Raw genomic sequence first — 14,440 nt, forward strand, 5'->3', positions numbered from 1 at the left:
ATTCCAGCCTTATTCTCTCTCCTGCATTTGACATACTCTTCCTGATTTTCATTGCTATTATCATTCTGGCATCCATTACATGGCTCTATTTTTCTTCCTTATTTTATCATCAATATTAGTCATCCAGGGTACTCTAACTTTGAATACTCTGTATTTATTTATCATAAGTATGTATCTAGCATGCACCCTATTCATCTCTTCTTTGAAATTCTACCATTTTTCATCCACTATTTTATTGACCAAAATGCGTTTCCAATCAACCTGCTCCAGTTCAACTTTTAGTTGAAAAAAAAAAAGCCCTTTTCAGTCTGGGATCTTAATCCTGGATTGATTTTTTATCCTTTTCCACCTTAATATTGAATTGTATTATATTACAATCGTTACTTCCCAATGGCTCCCCCACTAGAACATAGAACAGTACAGCACAGAACAGGCCCTTCGGCCCTCAATGTTGTGCCGAGCCATGATCACCCCACTCAAACCCACGTATCCACCCTATACCCGTAACCCAACAACCCCCCCCCTTAACCTTACTTTTATTAGGACACTACGGGCAATTTAGCATGGCCAATCCACCTAACCCGCACATCTTTGGACTGTGGGAGGAAACCGGAGCACCCGGAGGAAACCCACGCACACAGGGGGAGGACGTGCAGACTCCACACAGACAGTGACCCAGCCGGGAATCGAACCTGGGACCCTGGAGCTGTGAAGCATTTATGCTAACCACCATGCTACCCTGCTGCCCGTATGACGTTCTCCACCTGGCCTGCCTCATTTCCTAGGACTAGATCCAGGACAGCTTGCTCCTTGGTAGGACTGTACTGTTCCAGAAAGTTCTCCTGCACACACTGCAGGAATTCATCTCCTTCCGTCTCCCACACTCTACCCTTTTCCCAGACTACCTTAGGGTAATTGAAACCCCCAACTATCACAACCCTACGTGCCCAGCAGGTTTCTATAATCTGCCTACAAATGCTCTCTTCCATTTCCTCCCCACTATTTGGTGATCTAAAATAAATACCAAACAAGGTCACTGCTCCCTTCCTGTTTCTCACCTCCATTCATATAGATTCTAATTCAGGAACTGCATCTCATTCAAGGGCCATGAAACTACCTTTGACCAAGACTGATACATTTCCTCCCTTTTTACCCACCCTGTTTCTACTAAAAACCTTATAACCCGGGATGGTAAGTATCCAGTTCTGACTTGAGCCACATTTCTGTCAATGTTACTATGTCATATGCCCCTGGAGCAATTTCTGCTTCCAGTTCCCCAATTTTGTTCATTATACTCTGGGCATTTACATACATACAATTTAACCCTGCCCTTATCTCTTTCTTGTCCTATGGGAGGTGACCATTTCATATTCACTCTTAACACTCAAGCCTTCCCTCACTTCCTTTTGCCTATTCCCCATCTTCTCTCTTTTACTCTCACTAGTACTTCTAAAACTAGGCCCATTAGTCAACACCCCCCCGCCTTACAAGTTTAAATCCACCCTCACTACAGTATTTACTCTCTCAGCCAGGAGATTGGTTCCATTTCAGCTCAGATGAAGTCCATCTCTTCTGAACATCTTTCTCCTTTCCCAAAACTGATCCCAATGTCCCAAAAATCTAGATCCCACCCTCCTACATCATCGCTCAAGCCATGCATTTACCTCCCTGATCTGCCTTTGCCTAAGTGATGAAGCTCGTGGCACAGGTAGTATTTCTGAGATTACTACCCTGGAGGTCCTACGTTTCAAACTTTTCCCTAACTGCTGAAACTAGTCCCGCAAGACCTCAAAATTGCCCCACTCTATGTTGTTAGTTGCCACATGAGTCACAACCTCTGGATGTTCACCTCTTCTTTCCAGAAGTTTGTCCATCCCATCCATTATGTCCTGAACCCTTACACCCGGGAGGCAACAGACCATATGGGATTCATGATCTTGGCTGCAATGTAGACTGTCTATCATTCAAAGTATTGAGTTACCTACTCTATCACTTTTCTAATCTGCATACCGGACTCCCTCTCTTTTCCCAGAGTGGCTTCTCAGAGACCAAGGTACTACGGTTTCCCCTCGAATCATCTACGCCTGATTCAGTTGTGTTGCTCACTTCATAGTCATCGAACATTTTGTATCTGTTAGACAGCTCCAAGGAGTCCTGTGTTTCTTGGACCTGCTGTCTCTTTCCTTTCGACTAATGTTCACCCACTCTCTTGCCATTCCTACACTCCGCCCTGCCTACCTATCACAATGTGGAGTGACCACCCTCTGGTACTGTTCTAGAAACCTCTCTCCTTCTTCTATAGTGTACAATGAAGAGACGACTGACCAAATCAGCCACATGTTGTTCAAGGTGGCACTTCTTGTAGATAATATGATTGTCTCTGTCTGTCTGTCTCTACCGTTCGTTGACACTGGGTTCGCCGTGAACCTTTTCTCAGTTGTGGTGTGTGAGCCAATTTCTCCCAGAATTCTCCTCAGTCACTTCTTACTACCGCCCTCTGGTGGATGTTCTACTTATCCGACACAGGAAGTACTGGAAATGGTTGCAGATAAGAGGAAATTAATGCATAACATCAAAGAGAAAAATATGCAATACTTGGGTCACATCATTGGAGCAGATGTTAGACAGAGACAGCTATTAGAGGGGAAGATCAGTGTAAAAGCTAGCGGAGGAAAGCAGAGGAAAAATGGATGAGGGATATATAATGGATTGGTTGCAGCTGACTTATGTGGAATATGTAAGGGCAGCACAGAAGAGACAGATGTGGGTGTACATGGCAGTCAACCTTCTGGGAAGGTGACAAAACCAATGAAGGAATGAAAGAACAAATCTAGCTACTTTATGATACCAGGTGGTAATGTATTGGATTCTGATAAAGTCAATAGGAAAGTAGCACAAATCATCCAGCAGTTTGCAGTGAATCACTACTCATGGCTTAGCTTTGCCTCACCCCAAAATTACTGGGGGTTTTCCGTGCCTGCCGTGGCGTGTTTCTCGCTGAAGGGAAGCAGCCTGCCGTTACGGTGGTGGGATCGCCTGGTCTTTCCCACTGTATCTATCCCCCGTCACCGGGAAACCCACGGCAGGCGTTAGCTGTCAGCCGGACAGGAAGATCCCATTGGTAAGAATGGCTGGAAAACTCCCCCTGACATTATTACACAGTAGTAACAACATGCGCCATGAATCAGCCATCATATTCCCAGCAATTTCTGGACCATTAAAAAAGAAACAAGAATTATGTTGTCACTGAGGAGTGACATAAATTGTACCCTAAAGTATAATATGCTCACATGCCATAGTCAGTGTGAAAATGAAATAGGGTGAGACTGCCTGTTGGAGGTAACCTCTCATTTGCAGCCAAAGTTTGATCGTGAACCAGTTTGGCTTTAGCGTGCATCATGCTGTGCAAAGCCAAAACAATTCAACTATTCTATAACCCAATTGACAATAGTCATTGATAATAATGTAATGTGTAATATTTTTCCTTTCTGTAACCTCTGTGCACTTTATTGATGTAAATAATTTTGGTTCTGGAAAAATGGCTGATATTATTCATTTACCACTTGCGATCTGAAACATATGAAAGCGCCTCGTACTAAAGTGAAATTAATTTTCTAAAAATCAATTCAGAGTGCCCAATTAATCTTTTCCAATTAAGGGACAATTTAGTGTGGCCAAACCACCTAACCTGCACATCTTTGGGTTGTGGAGGTGAAACCCACACAGACATGGGGAGAATGTGCAAACTCCACATGGACAGTGACCCGGGGCCGGGATTCAAACGTGGGTCCTCAACGCCGCAGTTCCAGTGCTATCCACTATGCCACATGCCGCCCGAGATCGGTTTTAATTATTTATATGGATATGTCACAGTTTCCCTTTTCCGCTCATTTGTCCTTCCCTCACAGTGTTTGCTACAGCAGTTGTGGTCCCCTGTGTATCGCTCCCCGCCGGTTTTCTGCTCTCTTTTCTCCCCCCTGGTTCTCATTGTTGTTACTGTTTGGTTGAATTTCTTGTTGCCCTGACCCCCGCCCTCTTCCTTACCCCCTCCCTTCTGTGCCGTGGTAACTTTCTTGATCTTGGCTACCTATTTGTCGGCAACAAAAATGCCTTGGAACAACCAAGTGAATGGCCTCCATGTTCTGTGGAAGCCCTCTTTCTACCCACGGATGGCGAATTTGATTTTCTCCATTTGGAGAAATTCTGACAGGTTGGACAGTCAGTCTGCAGATTTAGGTGGTGCTGCTGACTGCCAGCCAAGCAAGCTTCTCCGGTGGGCAATCAGTGAGGCAAAGCAAGGGCATCCGCCTACCTCCCCATGAAGAGATCCAGCTGTTCTGATACCCTGAAGACTGCCACTCTCGGGCATGGCTCCACCCTCATCCCCACCACTTTGGACATTGCTTCGAAGAAGGCTGTCCAGTACCCAGCAAGTCTGGCGCAAGACCAGAACATGGGGCGTGGTTGGCTATACTTCCTTGGCACTGTTCACATCTGTCCTCCACCTCCGGGAATAACCTGTTCATTCGGGCTCTTGTCAAGTGGGCTCTATGTACCACTTTTAGCTGCGTTAGATTGAGCCACGCGCATGTGGGGGTAGAGTTGACCCTGTGCAGTGCTTCACTCCAGAGACCCCACCCTATTTTGAACCCCAAGTCCTCCTTCCACTTCTCCCTTGTCTTGTCCAGTTGGGTGTCCCCCCCCCCCCCTTGTTTTGTCCAGTTGTCCAGTTCCCTTGTGGGTTCACCTGGAAGATTTCACTTTTGCTCACGTTGAGTTTGTAGCCCAAGAGGTTCCAAACACTTTCAAGGGCGCCATGATTCCTTCCATGCTGCTTCACGGCTCCAAGATGTAGAGGAGCAGGTCATCCACATAGAACAAGACTGTGCTCACTGTATCCTCTTCGGACCCCATCCAATTCTTTGCCACTCTGAGCGCGATCGCTAGTGACTCTATCGCTAAGGGCTCTAATGGACCTGCGACCTGCCCCTGCGCAGCTGGATGTATTTAGAGCTGGAGGTATTTGTCCGTATGCTCGCTGTGGAGACATTATACAGGATTTTCACCCAGGCGGTGAACCCTGTTCCAAGCCTGAACCGCTCCCGTACCTCTATGAGGTACTGCTATTCGACTCTGCCAAAGGCCTTTTCTGCATCCATGGAGACCATCACCTCTGGTGTTCTCTCCCCGGATGGGGTCATGATCATGTTCAGCAGGTGCCTGATGTTCGAACTTGGCTGTCTACCTTTGACAACGCCCGGCTGGTCCCTTGTGACCACCTCCGGCATGCAGTCCTCTAGCCTTTTGGCTAGGATTTTGGCCGTATGTTTACGTCTACGTTTTAAAATAAATAAATTTTGAATACCCAATACATTTTTTCCAATTAAGGGGTAATTTAGCATGGCCAATCCACTAACCTGCACATCTTTGGGCTGTGGGGGCGAAACCCATGCAAACACGGGGAGAATGTGCAAACTCTTATCGGACAGTGACCCAGAGCTGGGATTGAACCTGGGACCTCAGCGCCGTGAAGCAGCAGTGCTAACCAGTGCACCACTGTGCTGCCCCTGTATCTACGTTTAGTAGCAAGATGGGTCTGCAGGAACCGCACTCTGTTGGGTCTTTGTCTTTTAGATATCAGCAAGATTGAGGTTTGTGCCAACGTAGGCGGCAGTGTGCCCCTCACCAGCGGGTCTGTGAACATCAACTATAAATACTTCTAACTAAAAATGACTTTCAATTATTTGTGCATCATGATTAAAATGGTCTGTTTATTGGTGTCTCATTCTCTTACAGTCTTCATCCAGGCGGATTGGCCTGGCTTGTGCCAATTGTCAAACAACAACCACCACTTTGTGGCGCAGGAATGCAGAAGGCGAGCCAGTCTGCAATGCTTGTGGGCTCTACATGAAACTTCATGGGGTAGGTTACCTTGTTCCTTCCATTGGAGACCAATTCCATACAGTCACCAAGAGAACCGTGGAAAAACGTTTAATAACTTTCTTCAGATAGAACCAAGTTTTTGCTGTTCACCCATGGATGTGTAAAATGTATCATGGTTCTGTCTCATTTGTTGAAAACACAAATAAATTGATTTAATTTGAAACTGGGAACTGTATACTTCACATAATAATAGGCACCAAGGGAAAAAGAAAATCTTTTAAATTGACTCTCTTGACTCCTATTGGCACATACATATTTTTGATCCTATTATTTTGTGTAAGGAAACTAGGCAGTGAATATTTCATTATATGTAACAATGTTATGTTGCTGTTTTAATGACATATACAATGGCATAAATCTTCCGATCCCGCTCGTCACGGGAATCATTGTGGGCAGGATGGATAAGACTCTTACCAAGTTTCACAGATGCACCATAGAAAGCACCCTGTCTGGCTGCATCACAGCCCGGTAAGGCAACTGCTCGCCCCAAGACCGTAAGAAACTATAGCGGTGAACACCGCCCAGTCCATCATTCGAACTGCCTCCCATCCATTGTCTCTGTCTACACCTTCTCCACCTTCGCTGCCTTGGGAAAGCGGGTAGCATAATCAAAGACCCCTCCTACCCGGGTTATTCTCTCTTCCAACTTCTTCCATCACGCAGGAGACACAAAAGTCTGAAAACATGCACCAACAGCTTCTTCCCTGCTGTTACCAGACTCCTCCTTATGGATTGAACTGATCTCTATACCCATTTTCTCTACTGAGTAGTACTACACTCTGTATGCCTCACCCGATATTTATGTCTATGTCTTTACATTGTGTATCTATCGTATGTCCTATGTTTTTCATGTATGGAACAATCTGTCTGGACTGTACGCAGAACAATATTTTTCACTGTACCTCGGTACAGGTGATTATAAACCCAAACCCAAATCCAAATTTGATGGACCAGCGAAAAGTCCGTTGACTTTTGGTGGGAATTTCTGATCCTGGGCTAGATGGGTCCGAACATCCCACCCAATATGTTCATTTAAGCATTGTACAGTTTACAGTCTGCAAAAACAAAAACCTTTACTTCATAATCAGTTGCAGTTTCAAAACATTTTTTCATTCATACCAACAGGTACCGCGGCCTCTGGCAATGAAGAAAGAAGGAATCCAGACTCGAAAAAGAAAACCTAAGAATTTAAACAAGTCCAAAGGCACTTCAAGTGAGTCTGAGATTACTAGTTGAAAGGATCTTGGAAATAAGTATAGAATACCGTCTTCAACAAGACGACTGACTGGCTGACAAAATATTTTGCAGGCACAAGCAATGCAGTCACAATGACTCCATCTTCATCATCGTCTTCTACGTCTAATCAGGAGGAGATAGCCAGAGTGAAAAGCGGCTCGCCTCCTGGCCAGACCACAGTTGCAGCTTCAGGGGTAAGTTTCAAACCTTCCCTGTGTCTCTGCTGCACCATAAGTATTGAATACCCTTTGAGACATTATTCTTATTGCCAGACTTTTTTGGTCATAGAAACAAAAAGGTGCATTTCTGAAATCCTAATAGTACAAGCAACTGAGCGTAATTTTGAAATGGTTTTTCCAACGGGCATTGGGCTTTGTGGCAGAGTTCTGCAAAGGATCTTTGGGGTTGTTTTGATAATGTTTTGGCAGGGCTAACCATTTCAAATTAATGGCAGTGACTTTGACTCACAGCAAATTACTCAAATTTGGAATGTGTGCGGAATAGAGAAGGCAGTCAAAAAGGCTACAAACGGGGGAGTTAAAAATCTGTAAGTAGGCAGAAAGGTACAGGGCAGGATTTTCCATTCTTTCCCATCCTCCAGTCCCACTGAAGGCAGCCGCTGCAGCGGGTTCCCTGGTAGCGGGACGGATAAGCCACACAAAATGCCATAAAAATAGGCAGATTGGAAGATACCACCGGCAGCCAATAGCGAGCCGTTTCCAACGCTGGAAAACACTCTATGGGAGGTGTCATGTGAGAGTACCTTTAAGAAATGGATGTTTAAGCAATGTACCTTTAAGAAATGCAGTGATGTCAGAGTGTGGGTGCAGCTGGGCTTCAGCTCGGCCATTTTGAAGTTTTTAGTTTCAGTTTGAGAGAGCAGCTGTGAGTGTTTGTGTGTTTTGCTGAGAGCCGCAGGAAGGAAAAGAGCTGGTCTGGTGATTTCTGCAAATCCAAAGACTATAAATATATTGAATGTAACCTGTTCCTATTTTTGAAGGGTTGAAGTCTTTTGGATGTTTAAAAGAACAGTTTGCAGGATTGGGTAGTGTTGTATTATTTTCGGGGTTATCTTTGAAGTAATGGGTGTTAAGAGATCCAATGTTTATTTTAAAAGGTTAAGTTGAGTTCATGGAATAAACATTGTTTTGTTTTAAAAACCATTTGTCCATAATTGTAATACCACACCTGGGGAACAAGCCGTGTGCTTCGAAAGCAACAATCCATTAAATGGGGGGGGGGGGGGGGGTTGGTTGAACTCCATGATACATTTTGGGGTTCTGAAAACACTTCTCCCATAACAGAGGGACGGAATATCCCAGAAACATTAAATTTGATCCAATGGGCGGGATTCTCTGATCCCGAGGCTAAGTGTTGACGCCGTCGTAAATGCCGTTGTGTTTCTCAATGGCGTCAACATGGCCCCAGGATCATCAATTCTGGCCCCTACAGGGGGCCAGCATGGCACTGGAGTGACCCACGCCGCTCAAGCTGCCAATCCTGGTATCAGATAAGAGCTGCCGGTCTGCACATGCGCGGTGGGACTGACGTGATTTCCGCGCATGCACGGTGTCTCCCTTCTTCGCGCCGACCCCAACGCAACATGATGTAGGGCTACAGGGGCTGACGCAGAACAAAGGAGCCCCCCAGCCCGAGAGGCCTGCCCGCCGATTGGTGGGCCCCGATCATGGGCCAGGCCACACCGAAGGCACCCCCCCGGGATCGGACACCCCCTCCCCTCCCCCCTCATCAGGCCCCCCCCGGACCCTTCCACGCCCAGGTCTCACCAGAAAGACCACTTTAGAACGGTGCCAGTGGGACTTGGGTTTTTCGGTACGGCCGCTCAGCCCATCCCGGGCGGAGACTCCACGGCCAGCACCGTGCTGGTGCCGATTGAGAATCGCGGCGTGGCGCGATTCGTGCCGGCCCGGGGTCAGAGAATCCCTCCCCATTTGCGTGTGGTAAAGCATATTGGAAACAAAATGGCATTGGTAATGAATGGTATCAAAAAACAAAGGTGCATTTGAATTGGCAGAATCCAATTTAAGCATTACATAAAATTTACAGTACAGAAACAGTCCAACAAATGTAGCTGGCTTTTATTCTCCACATTGGCCTCTTCCCATCTTTCTTCGTGTCACGCTATCAACATATCTCACCCAATAACATGCCCTGCAAATGCGAAGTAGTAATCATAAAAATAGTAGAATAGCCATCTTTATTGCTGAATCAGCTGAGTGTAAATTGATGGACGTCATGCTGAAATTGTAGACTTATCCTGACCCAAAGGCCTTTGTGCTTTAGCTTCTGTTTTGGTTGGTAAGACATACAGAGAGTAAAGGCAAGAGTGTTGGAATCATTTAAGAGACAGTTGGATGTTGTGATTGGCAGAAAATAGGTTTTTCTAAATGCTTTGGCTAATGGTCTCCCTCATCTGTAGTTTTTGCGTAATCTTTTGTTCTCCTGATTCCTTACAGTAGCAAGGATAAGAAACTGACTGTTCAGGAAACCACATGCTTTTACATGGCCAAATGGTTTAGCATAGGAGGACATGCTTGATCTGTAGGAAGCTGTTAGAAAGAAATCAGATTAACTTTTCAGGTCTATTAGCTAATCTCCATGTTCTGTTAGTTCACATTAGAAAAGTAAATCACCTTCTTGAGAAAGGTTCAGATTGTCTCTCTCGTGCAGACAAGATTTTTCTTTGGGTGAATACTTTTAAAAATAAATGTAGAGTACCCAATTATTTTTTTCCAATTAAGGGGCAATTTAGCATGGCCACTTCACCTGCCCTGCACTTCTTTGGATTGTGGGGGTGAGACCCATGCAGACACAGAGAGAATGTGCAAACTCCACTCAGACAGTTTGGGTGAATACTTAAAGGAAAATAGGGCAGGATTCTCCCATTCGGCAGCACAGTGTCCATGCCATCGGAAACGCCATCGCATTTCACGACGGCGTGAACGGGCCGCTGGAAGTACCGATTCTGGCCCCTAAACGGGGCCACCACGGCACTGGAGCGGTTCACGCTGCTTCAGCCTCCATCCAAGTGTGAACTGTGCGCCGCGCCAAGCCGCGCATGCACGGTGGCCTCGCTCAACGTGCCGGCCCCGATGCGACATGGCGCGTGAGTTCAGGAGCGACGCATAGGAAAATAGGCCCGGGGAGCAGGAGGCCGGCCCGCCGATCGGCAGGCCCCGATCGCGGGCCAGGCCCCAATGGAGGCCCCCCCCCGGGGTCAGAGCCCCCTCACCCCCCACCCCACCCCTCCCCCTCCCACAGACCAACCCCCGACCCTGTGTGCAGAGTTCCCGCTGGTTGCGATCAGGTGTGGACGGCGCTGGTGGGACTCTGCCTTTTTAGAGCGGCCGCTCAGCCCATCCAGGCCGGAGAATTGGCGGCCCGGCTGCATAGAACGGCCTGCGCATGGCGCCGCGCCAAATGCGCCGTGCCAATGACGCTGCTTCTCCGCGGCATGCTGGCGTCGGGGCGGCGTGGTGCGCTTGAGGGAATTCTCCGGCCTGGCATGGAGCTGGGAGAATCCCACCCCTAATTCCTACTTTCTTTTGATGAATGTAATCTGCAATTAAATTTGTGACTCGTAAAGGGGCTTACTGCTCTCAGGTTTGTTTTTTACTGAGGAGTACTGATGAAAATCTTTCTCATAATTTTAATTTATTGTGGGCAGCACGGTAGCATAGTGGTTAGCACTATGACTTCACAGAGCCAGGGTCCCAGATTTCATTCCCAGCTGGGTCACTGTCTGTGCAGAGTCTGCATGTTCTCCCCGTGTCTGCGTGGGTTTCCTCCGGCTGCTCTGGTTTCCTCCCACTAGTCCCAAAAGACTGTTAGGCAATTTGGACATTCTGAATTCTCTCTCTGTGTACCTGAACAGGCGCTGGAATGTGGTGACTAAGGGCTTTTCACAGTAACTTCATTGCAATGTAAGCCTACTTGTGACAATAAAGATTATATAAAAAAAGTAATATAAAAATTCCAATCAATTGCTAATTAAATGATGTAACTATTTAATTCACGACTCAAGTCATTAAAATAAATTAAGGTTCAGTTGAACAATATAGGCTTTGCCCCTCACTAACTGATTTTGTATTTATACTTGAAGCCAAATACATTTATCTGGTTATTTGTCATAGTAAGCCAAACCACTGAGCTTTGATGTAATCTAATACTTTCACTAATCTTTGTTGACTAGTCCATTTTAGCAATGCCAGGCCAAGGAGAAAGCAACAGTCCAAAAAGCTGTGCACTTACATTTACAGAATAGAAGTCGCACACTGCAGGAGTAAATCTAAGATCTGTAGCTGAGATTTATGATTCTGTCAGATTGGATTGTTGAGGCAGTATGATACTGATAGACATGGCATTCCTCCCTTCTCTGTATGCATTAAAAAAATATCCTGTCCTCAACATGTTTCAAATTTTCAGATGTTTTGCCAATTAAAGAAGAAAAATAACCACAAACAGTAAAAATTGCAAAATGAACAAAATATTTCCAGTTTTTACATGTTTTGATCGCAGAGGCAATTTGCCAAACTTTCCCTTACTCATTTCTGTCTACTGACTCCAACTTTGCAGGACTATCAACCCTTCCAACAGCCTATGTGGACTGATGATGAACAGCTCCATGGAGTCAGATAACAGCACATCTCTGAACATAATTTCTTCCCTATCTCCAAGGAAAGGCACATCCTCCAGCAGCCAGTAAAGCTGCCTGTTTATTTTGGATCCATTTAGTTTTATTTAACAAAAAAGCTGTAATGAGTATTTTCAGAATTCAGATGCCAAAATGTCTGCAAAGAAACAGCTGAGGCATGTTCAATGCTGTAGCTTAGGGTAATCTGACATTGCCTAATTTTTGCCAAAATGAGCATGGGTGATGAGCCCCTCACATTACTGTTCAAGTTTGTTCCTACACCAATTGTAAAGGAATCAAATAATGTTTGAAACGACAGATAGGCGATGAATGTTAGTTGGTGCAGTGCAAATTCTGAAAGTTCCCATTGCAGTCATTAGCTTCATACTGGTCAATGTTTTAGAGACAGGGTAACAAGCGGATGTATTCTTCCACATTTTAACAACTTCATTGTACGAAACGAAATGCAATTAGTATTGCAGAAATCAGTATTAAATCAAAATGGTTCAAAATTAAACAACCTTCTTCTAGCAATGAATGTAAACCTTCTAAGTTAATGGTACTTGTGTAATTTAAAGATGATAGCTAAGTTAGTATCTGCAACTGGATACTTTATTCATTTTCTGTGTTTTAAGAATCATCCGTATAGTCTTTCTGGTAGTTTGGGAAAAGAAACATTATGTTAAGAACAAATTTCCTCTCAGGTAAATCCATTATTGCATTACATTTTGTAAGTTTTGTAAAAAAACCCACAAAAATATTGCCTGGCTATAGGCTAAATATATGCAAGACGAAATGAAATGCAAACTTTACTACCTATGTGATGAAATGTAAATATTTTTCTGAAAAATTGTCTGAGGATTGTTTGGCTTTGACGATGCAACGTGTATAAAAGAAGACAAACTGGTGTTTAGACCGGTACATGCATTTTTAAAGGTGTATGTCATTGCTTGTATTGTTATTTGTTTCTTGAAAACAGATTAAAAGGTGTCCTTTTTCGAAAATATTATTGGTGTTTTACTTTATACTTCATTGTTCTATAGTCGGTTACAGATGTGCAATGATCCAATCAGATTTTTGACAAAAGCAAAGAACAACAATTCTCTGAGGATGAGAACAATTGTTTCTTTCATGTGTCTGTGTACTATTAATGGTTAAGTGTCACTATATGAAGTGTCTTTTATATTTATGTGTCTTTATGCCATAGAGAACTGAATGCTTTCTTGTTTGGATTTATGTAGGTATCCCACTCAAATTCAAAGGAGTCAGAATTATATTCTCAGCTTAACTGAAGGATTTATGTAATGCAGTTTCATCATGCTCAACAACCATAACTGACACTAGTTCAGCTTGTTGGGCATTGTGTTTAACATTTGTTTCATTATGTTTCACGTGACCTCAGTCTGACGCTTACTTATTTTGTGTGGGTTGAATATGCTAAACAGATAGCCTTAAAGAAAATACAAAATAGATGAATGAGTTGTGCAATAATCAGTATGCATGTGTTTTCCAGTCAACCTCAGTTCATCAACTCTAACTTGTGACATTATTTGAATTTCAGAAAGGTCATTATCATTTACCTCACAATTTTTCTGCTAGTTAGCACTGTTGCTTCACAGCGTCAGGGTCCCAGGTTCGATTCCGGCTTGGGCCACTATCTGTGCGGAGTCTGCACGTTCTCCTCGTGTCTGCGTGTGTTTCCTCTGGGTACTCTGGTTTCCTCCAACAAGTCCCGAAAGACGTGCTCTTAGGTGGACATTCTGAATTCTCCCTCAGCCTACCCGAACAGGAGCCGGAATGTGGCGACTTGGGGATTTTCACAGTAACTTCATTGCAGTGTTAATGTATGCCTATTTGTGACAATAAAGATTATTATTGTTATACAGGGCACTGGAAAGCCATCCCAAGAGTTAGTTTTGCACTAAACCTTTGGGGGAAACAGACTGTGGCAATACAAACAGCTGTCACCATTTTTTGGGTTATTAATGACACAGTCCAGCAATATAGATTTCACATCACTGTCACATTCTGATGTTTCAAATAGCTGCATGCACATTTTTCTGTATTTCACCATTGTCCAATAGGTAATACAAGTGGAACTGATTCTATTCAACTTGTATTTGGTTCTTCTTATGCTTTATTCGTTAAGGAATAAGGAACCATCTTGGAAACATTATAGATCAAGGTATCCCACACCTGCAAGCAACATGATGATACTTAAGTGATTTGATGATATCTACAAAACAAAGTACATAATTCCATTGTATGTTCCTTGACAGGAGCAAAAAATCCTCTGAACCACGTTTAGAGAGAGGAGTGGTAGCATATCAAAATAATCTTCCAGAGAAATATGAAGCACAAATTTAGACTTGCAGGGGACATATTTCCTATGTGTGCAATGAAATCATAAAAATATTATTTCTGAACATGTTTACATCATTGTTGGACACTAGCCATTGAAGAAATCTTTGCCATTTTGCCCTAGATTGCTTATTAAATCATTTTGTTGGAAATTATTTGATCAAAAAGATTTTCAAAAAAATTCTATGTTGCATTTCAATTAAGATTTTTGTCCACAATAAATTAAAATATTAAAACTGATTAGAA

At 44.1% G+C, this 14,440-nt stretch overlaps 1 protein-coding gene across 6 annotated transcripts in view; it reads left to right on the forward strand.

The window, feature by feature from the left end:
* Positions 1 to 12,839, forward strand: part of gata6 (GATA binding protein 6) — a 39,329-nt gene extending 26,490 nt beyond the window's left edge. For all 6 annotated transcript variants that reach the window (XM_038809728.1, XM_038809727.1, XM_038809724.1 and 3 more), the window contains 4 exons: positions 5,797 to 5,922; positions 7,069 to 7,156; positions 7,252 to 7,373; positions 11,776 to 12,839. In XM_038809728.1, coding sequence (XP_038665656.1) covers positions 5,797 to 5,922; positions 7,069 to 7,156; positions 7,252 to 7,373; positions 11,776 to 11,838 — 399 coding nt within the window. In that variant the 3' untranslated portion in view covers positions 11,839 to 12,839. The remainder of the gene's footprint in view (positions 1 to 5,796; positions 5,923 to 7,068; positions 7,157 to 7,251; positions 7,374 to 11,775) is intronic.
* The last annotated feature ends 1,601 nt before the right edge of the window (positions 12,840 to 14,440 follow it).

Source organism: Scyliorhinus canicula, chromosome 10 (genome assembly GCF_902713615.1).
Source record: "Scyliorhinus canicula chromosome 10, sScyCan1.1, whole genome shotgun sequence".
Lineage (NCBI taxonomy): Eukaryota > Metazoa > Chordata > Chondrichthyes > Carcharhiniformes > Scyliorhinidae > Scyliorhinus > Scyliorhinus canicula.